The 13,514-nt window shown below is 35.7% G+C and overlaps 1 protein-coding gene across 1 annotated transcript in view; it reads left to right on the top strand.

Moving 5' to 3' along the window:
* The window catches only part of LRP1B (low density lipoprotein receptor-related protein 1B), a 1,806,191-nt gene that overhangs the window by 1,753,148 nt on the left and 39,529 nt on the right, over window positions 1–13,514 (top strand). Inside the window, exons 85-86 of the mRNA XM_010853706.1 lie at window positions 1,332–1,506; window positions 6,217–6,321. Of these exons, the coding sequence (XP_010852008.1) occupies window positions 1,332–1,506; window positions 6,217–6,321 (280 nt within the window). The remainder of the gene's footprint in view (window positions 1–1,331; window positions 1,507–6,216; window positions 6,322–13,514) is intronic.

Below are 13,514 nucleotides of genomic sequence, written 5' to 3'. Positions count from 1 at the left end.
TCTAAAGAAATCTTGAGGATTTATGTTCATTCCAGAATAACAGAAATATTGCTTCTTAGAAGAAGAAGTAAAACTCTCACTATTTGCAGATGACATGATCCTCTACATAGAAAACCCTAAAGACTCCACCAGAAAATTACTAGAACTAATCAATGATTATAGTAAAGTTGCAGGATATAAAATCAACACACAGAAATCCCTTGCATTCCTATACACTAATAATGAGAAAACAGAAAGAGAAATTAAGGAAACAATTCCATTCACCATTGCAACGAAAAGAATAAAATACTTAGGAATATATCTACCTAAAGAAACTAAAGACCTATATATAGAAAACTATAAAACACTGGTGAAAGAAATCAAAGAGGACACTAATAGATGGAGAAATATACCATGTTCATGGATTGGAAGAATCTATATAGTGAAAATGAGTATACTACCCAAAGCAATTTATAGATTCAATGCAATCCCTATCAAGCTACTAACAGTATTCTTCACAGAGCTAGAACAAATAATTTCACAATTTGTATGGAAATACAAAAAACCTCGAATAGCCAAAGCGATCTTGAGAAAGAAAAATGGAAGTGGAGGAATCAACCTGCCTGACTTCAGGCTCTACTACAAAGCCACAGTTATCAAGACAGTATGGTACTGGCATAAAGACAGAAATATAGATCAATGGAACAAAATAGAAAGCCCAGAGATAAATCCACGCACATATGGACACCTTATCTTTGACAAAGGAGGCAAGAATATACAACGGATTAAAGACAATCTCTTTAACAAGTGGTGCTGGGAAATCTGGTCAACCACTTGTAAAAGAATGAAACTAGAACACTTTCTAACACCATATACAAAAATAAACTCAAAATGGATTAAAGATCTCAATGTAAGACCAGAAACTATAAAACTCCTAGAGGAGAACATAGGCAAAACACTCTCTGACATACATCACAGCAGGATCAATACAACTTATATCGATATAGTATATCAATATAACTCTTAGCAAGATGAAATGATGGCAAACTCAGGCAAAAAGAGAAATCAATGGTATTCTTAAAGAAACCTGGTTACATGCAATTACAAGTTGCCCTTGTAAATTAATCCACTTATCCATTGACCATTTTAAAATATTAAGTAAAATGGTAATATTTATTGTGACTCAAGAAAAAATATCTTGTAGGATTTCCATGGTGGTCCAGACTCTACGCTTCCCATGCAAGGAATGTGGGTTCAACCCCGGATTGTAGAAATTCCACAGTGTGGGGAAAAAAAATAAAGAAAAATACTTTGTAACACAATTTTATTTCTATACTGTTCATTCTTTCTAGATGTGTGTCATCACTACTGTGTGAATTCTGAATCCTGTACCATTGGAGATGATGGAAGTGTGGAATGTGTCTGTCCAATACGCTATGAAGGATCAAAGTGTGAAATTGACAAATGTATAAGGTGCCATGGAGGACATTGCATTATAAATAAAGACAGTGAAGATATATCTTGCAAGTAAGTAGAGAGCTAACTTAATTTAAAAAAGCATTTGAACCCAAAAGGACATAACATTCTGGCAAAAAATGAGAACATTATAAATTATTGTTTTTTAATTAATTTTTTAATTGGAGGATAATTGCTGTACAGAATTTTGCTGTTCTCCATCAAACATAAACATGAATCAGAAATTCAATATGGCAAGTGTTCCATTATCTCTTTCTTTTTTTTTTTTCCTACAAAGAGAGTTCAATTCATTTTTATTAAACCAGAATTTATTCAAAAAGTGTTAACGTACTTCTGGGAAACATGAACACTTATCATGAAATAATATGGTCAGATCATTCCCTGTATAGAATATTCCTAATAGCAAGCAAGCACAAGTGAAATGCAACATACCTTCAAAAAGCTTATGTAATACTTCTAAATTAGAATAGCTTGGACTTTTGTCTCATCATTATTATCAGCAATGAGTATTTGCCTTTCTGATTTTACAAAGTGATCCTCTGGGAAAGGAACAAAAGACCTGTCGAATGGAAACAAAATTTAATTTTTTTATCTGACTTTGAAAATTATGGTTGAAAATAAGTAGAAGAAATGATGCTTCCTAGGAAGCCACTACAATTAAGACATCCAATTACATTTTTGTAACACTGCCTTTGCTCTTTGGCTTTGAGATTAAATGAATGGAAGACAGAACTTTGCAGCTAAAGAGTGGCATTCAGTTTCTGTCATGAAACAGATTTATGCCACAGAGGTTAGAGATCAATTCTCACTCTGAACTTCTTTTCACAACCTTTTAAAAGAAGGGCGTATAAATGATTGGGCTCTGTCATTTGCCCTCTGTGTGTGTGTTAGTCACTCAGTCATGTCCGCCTCTTTTTGACCCCATGGACTGTAGCCCACCAGGCTCCTCTATACATGGGATTCTCCAGGCAAGAATACTGGAGTGGGTTGCCATTTCCTTCTGCAATCATTTGCCCTAGGACTATAATAAATGAGAATATGTGATAGAAAAACACACCTTCAAATGTTCATGCCACAGCTTCCACCAAGACAGCCTCTGCGAGGGTGCCAGCCCTGAGTTATGTTACTCTGACAAATAAGGTCCAATAAAATTTTATTACAGACATCATCATTTTTTTCTTTTTTATTTACTCTCATTTTAGAATTAATCAATGTATGGTTTGTTATCATTATAAATGACATTTACTCAAGCCTTCAAATTGGGTCATTGGAAAGTACATTATTTTTCAACTAAAGTCATTGAAAAATATGACTAATTATAATACATGCCTTTGATAAGTACATAAAAGTAAAATACATTTTTATTTAAACTATCAAAATCATGTTTGCTCATTAAATTAATCAGTTCTTTGTGATTAAACTTGAGCATGGCAGAACTTGATTTCAGTTAGTGAGCATACATCTTTCTTTATGTCTAGTGTACCATGTCAGGAATGCCCTGTAGAATCTTCTTTACAACCCCATTTCATTCACCCAGGAAATTGTAGACTATCGTGTAAGAAAGGCTGAGAGGCATAGTTTCCAACCCAGTTTATCTTGGAGAAGCACACGCATAGACACATACTGTTTCTATCACATAGGTCAGTTCCATGTGAGGAAGGAAGGGTTGGATTCTTAGGACCCTCACTATTGCCTACTGTACAGACAATATTGGCTTAACCAAGTTAGAAACACTGGAACCCATAACCTGAATATACTTTTGAGGTTCCACATTACAGTTCCTGATTTAAATATCTTTTTGGAAAACTATTTGTAAGAATGGATAAATAACAGTTGCTAGCAGTGAGTTGGAGAAGGAAATGGAAACCCACTCCAGTATTCTTGCCTAGAGAATCCCAGGGACAGAGGAGCCTAGTAGGCTGCTGTCTATGGGGTCGCACAGAGACTTAGCAGCAGCAGCAGCAGCAGTGAGTAGATAGTGAAAGTTTAAAAATAGGAGTATATTATTTGATTTACCAGATAGGCTATAACAACATATGAACATGACAATGCAAATACGACTCCTTGTGTATCTTGAAACATTAGATAAGTTTGTTTTTATTTCTATGATACTTTTCATGCTAGCATTAAATAAAGCTTATAGCAATGTTGGGATTTCTATTTCATGGGTAAAGAACTGATACTAAAAATCACAACTGAGTTAAACTTTTTATTTAAATGAGAAAAATTCAAGCTGCATGTGAATTTGTGATTCCAAATACTGATGTGTTCCTAATGCCAAGCCTACAAGCTGTCAACTACAGTAGAAAATAGATACTCTGTCAATATAATGAGTATAATCTTTAGAACTAATTGTGTATTTTTTCTCTCTTCCTTAGTAAATACTGATGAAGAAATGCTTGATCATAATTTTGAATAACCTAAATTATACCACTCTGATGTCAAATTGTTATGAGAATTCTTTCTGATTAATGGACAACTGCTAATTACAAATTGTGCGTGCACGGGTGCATGCGTGTAACATTCTAAGAAATTAAATTATAATGAAAACTACATTAAAACATAAGCTGTACTATTTGATGTCCTACAATGATTTGGATAGCTTACATTTCACATTTGAATTATCTACAAAATTCTGTCTTAAGTTTAGGATTCAAAGAAAACCTTCAGAAGGAGAACAGGGAAACATCTTTTACAATTCTTGGAAGCAGAAGTTTAAATGCAATCAATAAACAGAATATTTTCTCTTTTAAATTATCATGTTTGGTATATAGTTATCTTTTTGTGGAAAATTCTTTAATGTATAATGAGCTAATTTTTCTCTTTGATGTTGTCCCTTTGATTGAACATGAAACTATAACTTTCTGTTCTTTGATTTTCAAGGAGGCTGGGCATGGAGAGCAAGGAAAAGTCTCCCAGCTCCATTTAACATATCAGACACCAATGCCATTAAATATGTACTTGCCTCACTTTGCTTCCATATTCAAATGCCTGTATAAATCATAAAGAATGTGATACTCTTTGTTAAATCTTTGAAACTTTAACCATTGCCTTCTTCCCCACATTTGTTTCCACTTTCACATATCTCCACTTCCCATCTAGAACATAATTGACTTACTGCTTCTGTTCATCTTGAAAAGAACTGTGATATTTAAATCCATGTTCTTTTTAAAAAATATTTAAATCAAATTCCTGGGAAAGTATAAGCAGTTCAGTACATTTCCAGCAACCCTACCACCTATACTAGGTCAAATAAATATACAAATAATAAATAAACTGTAAGATAGTCAATCAATTATTGCAAATATCTAACCTATCATTGGGCTTCCCTGGTAGCTCAGCTGGTAAAGAATTGGCCTGCAATGCAAGAGACCCCTGTTCGATTCCTTGGGTCGGAAAGGTCTCCTGGAGAAGGGATAGGCTACCCACTCCAGTGTTCTTGGGCTTGTCTTGTGGCTCAGACAATAAAGAATCTGCCTGCAATGCAGGAGACCTGGGTTCAATCCCTGGGTTGGGAAGATCCCTGGAAGTGGACATGGCAACCCTCTCCAGTATTTTTGTCTAGAGAATCCCCATGAACAGAGGAGACTGGTGTGCTACAGTCCACGGGATTGCAAAGAGTAGAACGTGACTGAGCAACTAAGCACTCAACCCATCACTGGGCATTACCCTTTGATAGATGTGCTGCAGTAGGTGTCTGTCATGGAGAGAAGCAAAGTGATCAGTCAATGATATTTCAGCCTGATTTCTTTATTGAGGTTATGTCCAGATTTGTTGTGATACCATTGATTACTTCATAGCAATTAGTGCTAACATCGTCTCATAACCAGAGTATTGACATGATCTGTTAGCCAAGGCTGTTACTTCCATACTTCTCATGGAAGAGGTTTCCTCAATAATTTGGAATGTCAATGCACTTTACTCTGTTCCCCCAACAATTTTCAATGTCCAATCTAGTAGTATTTATTTAAAAATGCAACATGACAAGTGAGAAATTTCTGTACTTTTTCTATCGTTATACTTTTTCTTTTCCATGTAGCAGTAGGCACAGTTTTTTATTCTTATCTCAGACAGGCAATGTACTGTAAATTAGAATCATTTCCAAAATGTTTCCAAGAAAGCCTACCTCATTACTTTGTTGCCATATTGCATATTGTTCCTATAACGTTACTGTTTATTTTTGCAATGAATTTTTACCTTTTTTTCCTTTAGCATAAATAAAGTTTGACATTAATTACAGTACATATTCAGGGATAAACAGCGGTAAAAGTGACTACAGGATAGTTCTATACATTCAGGCACAATGTGGAGTCTGAAACTCATAATAGTTCTTTGGACCAAACTTTTCAGTTTAGAAGGGATAGCTGAAGCATTTGCTTCCAGAGTATTTGATAATGTGGTTTATAAATAACAAAAAAAGTCACCAAATTCAAGTAGCATGAAAAGGAAATAAGATACTGATATCTCCCTAAAGTGTAAATGACAGATCCTAGAGTATATTTTTCACACTGTATCTAACTATAATATGTTTTATAGTAAAAAAAAATGGGTTGAAAATTACCAAAAGAAAAATTTTATGTCATCATTCTATTTAAAAAAAAAAAAAAAACTTTGCCTCCAGCAAGTCTTTCTGTAAACCTTTTAGCCAGCTGCTTCATTACTCTTCTATGATGAATATCCTCATCTATAGAGAATTTGTGTGAGCTTTCAACAATAATAATGCCAATAACAATGAGGGTTTTTTTTTCTCTGTTGCTGCAGCTGCACTAATGGAAAGATTGCCTCTAGCTGCCAGCTATGTGATGGTTACTGTTACAATGGTGGCACGTGCCAGCTGGACCCAGAGACAAATGTACCTGTGTGTTTGTGAGTATTTTATAATGCTGTGGGCATTTTATGATATGACTTTAGATGTGCATGGAATCTCTGCTCTATTGTTCTCCATTCTTGGGGTAACATTTTAAATGAATGTTTCATGAACATCTTTGATCAAGTATTGTTCCTCATTGGTTCATGTACTACAGAACTTTCCCCTTCATTAATTTGCTATTGATTTCATACAGAAGAGATCATTCACTCCTTAGCATCATACCTATTTCAAAGATTTAGAGATCTTTGAACTTGGAAATGCCTGTAAAAATGCTTCTACTTTAATTGATCTTATTTAGATATGTGAAACCCAGACATAATCATATTTATAAATGCTTTGGTACTTAGGGCCACTCTTTTCCAAGTACATAAGGTGTCTTTTCAAAAGTATAGTATTATTTGATATTTGTGTCAGATTTAGAGTGTTGTATTATGTAAACCTATTAAGCCCTTGTCTCTTTTGAAATACATTACATTGAATCTGGGTTTCTAAATCTTTGGAAAGTATTATAGATTCTCTACTCCTGAGAAAATCTGAAACTTAACATTTTTTCTTTCAAACACTTGATTATCCAGAGTGGAAAACTTGAAATAAGACTATTCAGCTTATGTGACTTCTATTTTGAATTTATCACTGCTTAACCAGAAGGATGATGCCCACATAGGATTCACGTCTGCATTCTGTTCCCCTCACTGTCAAGAGTAGACTGTGATGAGTGTGTATGAGAAAGAAGTGAGCATACCTAAGAAAAACTGTGTTAATATGTTACTATTAATATCTCTGTATGAAATAAATTTGAAATATATTTGGAAAAAAAAGTCAGACACTTGATTTAGCTGTATTTTACTGAAATTCTGCAGATGCTCTGTGGGGTTTAAAAGTCAGCGCTGTGACCAGAAAGAGAACCCCTGTGATCACTACTGTCAGAATGAGGGGATTTGCACTTTAACTGCGTTTAATGAGCCGAGATGCAAGTAGGTTTAACCTTCCATTTACCGCTAAGCTTTGTGTGACATCATTTCAGGCCGCAGTCTGTTGGTTTAAATCATGAACATCCACATGCTTTTCACAGTGTATACTTAATCTTGGGGCTCATCTGTGTCATACATACTTAACCTTTGCTTTGCTCATGTATGCACCGTGGTCAGCTAGTGTCTAGAAAAATAATGGAGGGAATGAAAATACCTGTGGAACTGTCTCATAAAAATATATTTGCTAGAATAGTGGCTTTTAATTAGACAAGGACAGAGCAGGTGTTTCTAGACTCTATTACTATACTAGATGCTATATTTTGAAAAGTGGCTTTTATTTAGTAACTTTTTATTCAAGTACAGATGACGTACATTGTTTTGGTTCTTAACAAATACATTCATTTCCTCTGAGAAATTTCAGGGACCGCATTTTGGGTAACTATGAACCTTATAACAATGCAAGTTATTTTTGCATCTTGCATTGAGCTTTAGAGATGAACCATATCTGACATCCTCCTTAGTATCCCATGCAAACAGAAGTCCTGATTGGCAACCCCCAATAACAGCATATGGCAGTGTCTCAGAGGAGAAAGCAATGGCAACCCACTCTAGTACTCTTGCCTGGAAAATCCCATGGGTGGAGGAGCCTGGTAGGCTGTAGACCATGGGGTCATGAAGAGTCGGACACAACTGATTGACTTCACTTTCATGCATTGGAGAAGGAAATGGCAACCCACTCCAGTGTTCTTACCTGGAGAATCCCAGGGACGGGGGAGCTTGGTGGGTTGCCATCTATGGGGTCGCACAGAGTCGGACACGACTGACTGAAGTGACTTAGCAGCAGCAGCAGCAGCAGAGTACTTAGTGGTAGTTTTAAGGCACAATGGTATTAAAATTCAGATGTCTCATTTTCAAAACTCTATAATTTTTTTCATAGTCATCCATTTTGTTATTCAAGTAAATGTCCTTTTTTACACAATAATTGAAAAAAATGGGAAGTGATTAAAATAATCATATAGGAAAATATTTTTTCTTTTTCTGGAAGATATTTGAATGTGTTAAACAAATATTCATTCCTACATAAAATGCAATCAGAAATATCCCTTTAAATATGAGTCTATATAAACCTCCATGAAAAAAAGTGATTCACTTTTTCATTCATACTCAGATTTAGTGCCTTGTACAACTGAAGACAGAGAGGAGATACCTTTTTAGTATTACCTCGGTCCTGCCTCCACCTAATTTCCTCCACTTATTCAGCAAATGTTGATAAGACCCTGAAAGTGTGCTAAATCTTAGGCAAATGAAAGTGAATGAAATTTATCCTGAACATCAAACAGCCCACTAATTGGTGGTTTAGAAATTCATAGGAAACTAATTAACCTATGATAGTGTAGGTGAGAACAGAGGGAAAAAAAAAAAAAAAGAGGGCAGTGGAGTTTTAACAGGGCACGCAATTTGTTTAGAATGGGAGATAGGAATACATGGAAGGCTTTACAGAGAGGGCAACCTCCTGTTGTCCACGTAGTTCAGGTGGTTGAGAGAGGTTGGGAAAAACATCCTGAAAATAAAAATTAACATAAAGAGAGACAAGGACGTGAGACTTAGTGGCCACTCTAGGGAACTATGAGTGGATTAATACAGCTAGAATGAAAGGTAACTGTAGAATTGGGGAGGGGATGAGGAGATAAAGCAGAAACATAAATTGTGCTCAGTCGCTCAGTCCTGTCTGACTCTGTGGTCTGTAGACTGACTTTTGTGACCCTGTGGACTATAGCCGCCAGTCTCCTCTGTCCTCAAGATTTTCCAGGCAAGAATATTGGAGTGGGGTGCCATTTCCTACTCCAGGGGATCCTCCTGACCCAGGAATCGAACCTGTATCCCCTTTGTCTCCTGCATCGACAGATGGATTCTTTACCCTAGTGCCACTGGAACCTGATTTATGCCAAAGTTAGAGGATTCCATAGGCTGCTGAAAAGAATGTGTAGCCAAAGTGATCTGAGGCAGAGCTGAGGAGTTTGCTGTTAAAAGTGACTTAGTGGCATGTGGAAGAAAGCCCTGGAGTTCAGCTGCAGGGATCCCACACCAAAAGGTTGGTGGTGGGGGCAACATTTCAGGTGAAAAATGGTGGATCCGTGGATAGTTCAGAGTTAGAAAATCCAGGGAGATCCTTGGCCAAACATTGGTCTATGTACTTATAATACTTCATTTTAAGGACCCAGGCAATACCTGCTTTGCGGCCCAGTCTTTGTATGTCTTGTCCCTTTCTCACAATTTTCAGGCAAAGTGTACATGACCTTTCAGCACCCCTGCTCCATCAATAGGTCTCAGGAAATTACCTATCTAGCGAATGCCTTGTATCAACACCAGAGTAAATATCTCTTGTGGGCATAATAGCCCATTTTAACGTTCTCCTTCACTTTTCACTCTTCCTATGTATCATCAGAGACACTGGACCTTTTAAGATATAATCAGCTTCTGATAAACTCAGCCAGGAAATATATGTTAATTGGAGAGGTTACATATTTGTGTATCTTCATTTTTATCTGCTTTGGACTTAATTGAAATTTTGTCCTTAAAATTTATTTTGATGGTACAAGTAATGCTTACTGAATTCCTCAAACTACTTAAGCCATGAAAAGAAGCATAGAAGAGATGACATTCTGTTATTCATTCATTAATCCATTCAAAAAATATGTGTTGATAACCTATGATGAGTGAGACCCTGTGTAAGATTAGAAGAATTAATAACAGCTAAAACTGATTAGTAAACACCTCATTGGTTCTAAAGTCCATGCCCTGGTTAAAACTCTTATTCTGTACTGCTTTCTTTGTGCTGATTAACTCCAATAAGGTTTTTATTTTTGAAGAACATGAAATTCATTTTGGGTAGATGAATGGATTTTCAAAAGTTAAAATACCATTTGACAATTGTTATAAAAGACATATGACTGAAGGTTTGTGGAAAAACAGCTGAACAGAGATCAGTTAATGATGACTAGTGGGAGAGAGAACGGCTTAACAGATGAAGTGATATTTTAACAGTATTTTGAAAAAATGTTTAGTAATTTTATGGGGGGAAATGGCTGAAAACCTTTCTTGAAAGAGGAATAGCACAGTCAGAGACTAGGTCTGCAAATAAAAAGTGAAGGTTGTTGAGATTAGAACACAGCAATATGGTATAATGGGTAGGGGGAGAATACTAATGAGAGGTTTGTGGGCCGGATTGTGAGGTATATTTTATGCATGATATAAGAGTGGGTTTATAGAAAGAAGACTGGAAGATTAAGGATGGAATTCTAGGAGACATCAGTGTTTTATTCTGTGTTATGGAAGAATCAACAAATGTAAATGAGAAGAAATAGAATATGGAGAGAGCTTGTCAAAGAGTAGGTACCTCCAAGTTAAAGGGACGGAGGGTGTCCAAGAATATCAACTCCAGACGCTTCAAAGAGGGTAAGAATTCTATGTGATTTATTGAATTTTGCAAGTAGATGGTCATTATGAGAGATGTTTTGCAAGTGCTATTTGGTTGAAAACAGACTATAAATGGGAAAGTGAAAGGAAAGAGAATAGAAAAAAAATGTAGTTTCCTTTCTGAATCCTTGACAGTGTATTAAATGAACGAAAAACATGGTAATTTCAAGGGGAAGGGGGATCTAAGGGAAAATATTTTTATGACAAATAAAATGTAACTATTCAAGAAGATCTTTCACTATTTATTAAAGCCTGTTGTTAAGGAACTATGAAGGATAGATTATTCAGATTTTATACTCATTTTTCCTAGAGGTGAAATTTGTAGAATATGGAAAATTTCCTAGTTACACTGAAGTATTTATAATTCATTTGGTACTAAAATATAAATAAATAAAAATAAATTTAGTATAAAGTGTCTGTGCTCATATAAAAATTCTCCATCTAAGACAATATTAAGCCTTCCAGACATCTTTCTAGTGGTTGAGTTTCCTCATAAGAGGAAATTTTTGGAAGCACAGATTTTAGCTTCAGATTTCAATTGGTAGTGGTCATATATCTTTATTGAAAAGCCAGTATGTATTATTTCACTTAAAAGCCTTTACAGGAAACAGAAATTGCTTAAAGAGGTAAGATGGTGGTTTTATTGGTGCTACATTATTATTATTATTATTTGTAGAAGGAAAGCTTTTAATTGTACAGAAGTTATACTTTTCTGGAAAATCTATAAAGCATTCAGATCTATGAGGTTGACAGTTTTTTATACATAGAAATTTTATTACCTTATCTTTCAATTTAAGAAATAGATTTGTTCTTTGAAAGCCTTCACTTTTGTCTCTTAATGGCTATTTTCACTTATTACTATGTGTGAAGAAAAAGAAAACCCCAAAGAAAAGCCTAGGAAAAAAAATGAAAACCTAATGCTTTTTTTAAGGTTTATTTGGAGAGACTGTTGACATTAATTAAAGTAGATATATTGAGCAATGTTAAAGCCAATTTTTTAAAAAATGAATAGGTATTATTTTGAAAGCAATGTATTGTTAAACAAATTTTGCTGTGAGATGTAGAAATTATTAATTCTGTGAACTCAATAGCAAGTTAACTATGTTTTCCTTCTTCTTAAATTTCTCCCTAGGATCAGACTTTTATTTATATTGACTTGAAGTTATTTTTAAAGCATAGACCAGCCGCCACAGGACTATTTCCCAGAAACACCCACAGCACATTTCACCCTCTAGTAGCCACCCTGCCTCTATCACTGCAGACGCAGATGCATATAACAACCTTGCCACACAGCCATGGGACCATTCCAACCTAAATGTCTTTGCTTACATAGCTCACAAAATTTCTCTCATGCCTTTTTCCACTTCAATCTTCTCACCTCATTGATCTCAAGTTAAGATTACCCTTTGTATATATGTAGTAAATATTAGTTGACTTAGACATAACTGAGTTTTTTTAAGAGAAAAATTAAATATTCAGGGTTTACCAGAAAAAATGAATAAATATATATCATACGTTACATATGTTATATATTGATGTATATGTACATGGAGAGAGAGACATTTATTATATGAATTGACTAATCCAGTTATGGAGGCCAAGAATCCCAGAATCTACTGTCTATAAGCTAGAGATCAGGGAACTCTGGTGGTATAAATAAGTCCAAATCTGAAGGCCTAAGAACCTTGGAATTGATAGTATACATCCAGTCCAAGTCCAAAGAATCAAAAATCAGGAGCATGGATATGCAAGGACAGGAAATGATGGATGTCCCAGCTCAAACAGAAAAAGCAAACTTCCCCTTCTTCTGCCTTTTTGTTCTATTCAGACCCTCCAGCGGGGTCACAATTAAATGTTTGTGTTTAATTTTTCTCTGTGATTTTATAATCTATTTCCTGATACTTTAATGTACCAGAGTATATCAGGGCATATATGTAGCTTACTACTACTACTACTACTAAGTCACTTCAGTCGTGTCCGACTCTGTGTGACCCCAGAGACGGCAGCCCACCAGGCTCCCTGCCCCTGGGATTCTCCAGGCAAGAACACTGGAGTGGGTTGCCATTTCCTTCTCCAATGCATGAAACTGAAAAGTGAAAGTAAAGTCGCTCAGTCATGTCCGACTCTTAGCAACCCCATGGACTGCAGCCTACCACGCTCCTCTGTCCATGGGATTTTCCAGGCAAGAGTACTGGAGTGGGGTGCCATTGCCTTCCCCAATATGTAGCTTACTGGTGCCTAACTTTTCCACCTATTTCTTATTATGAACACCTAGTTTAGCAGAGCCACAGTCTATAAGAACCAGAGTCCCAAGTGTCCGTCCCTTGATTTCTCCCCATCTTGCCTTTTTAAATAACAAAAATACTGGCAATCATTTTTGCTATATTAATTCATCAGCAAATTTGTATTAAACACTTACTATATCCCAGAACTGGACATGGAACAACAGACTAGTTCCAAATAGGAAAAGGAGTACGTCAAGGCTGTATATTGTCACCCTGCTTATTTAACTTATATGCAGAGTATATCATGAGAAACGCTGGGCTGGAAGAAGCACAAGCTGGAATCAAGATTGCTGGGAAAAATATCAATAACCTCAGATATGCAGATGACACCACTCTTATGGCAGAAAGTGAAGAGGAACTAAAGAGCCTCTTGATGAAAGTGAAAGAGGAGAGTGAAAAAGTTGGCTTAAAGCTCAACATTCAGAAAACTAAGATCATGGCATCTGGTACCATCAC

Source organism: Bison bison, unplaced genomic scaffold (genome assembly GCF_000754665.1).
Source record: "Bison bison bison isolate TAMUID 2011002044 unplaced genomic scaffold, Bison_UMD1.0 scf7180017864330, whole genome shotgun sequence".
NCBI lineage: Eukaryota > Metazoa > Chordata > Mammalia > Artiodactyla > Bovidae > Bison > Bison bison.
The sequence above is the reverse complement of the archived record's forward strand: the minus strand, read 5'-3'. Positions and strand labels throughout refer to the sequence as shown.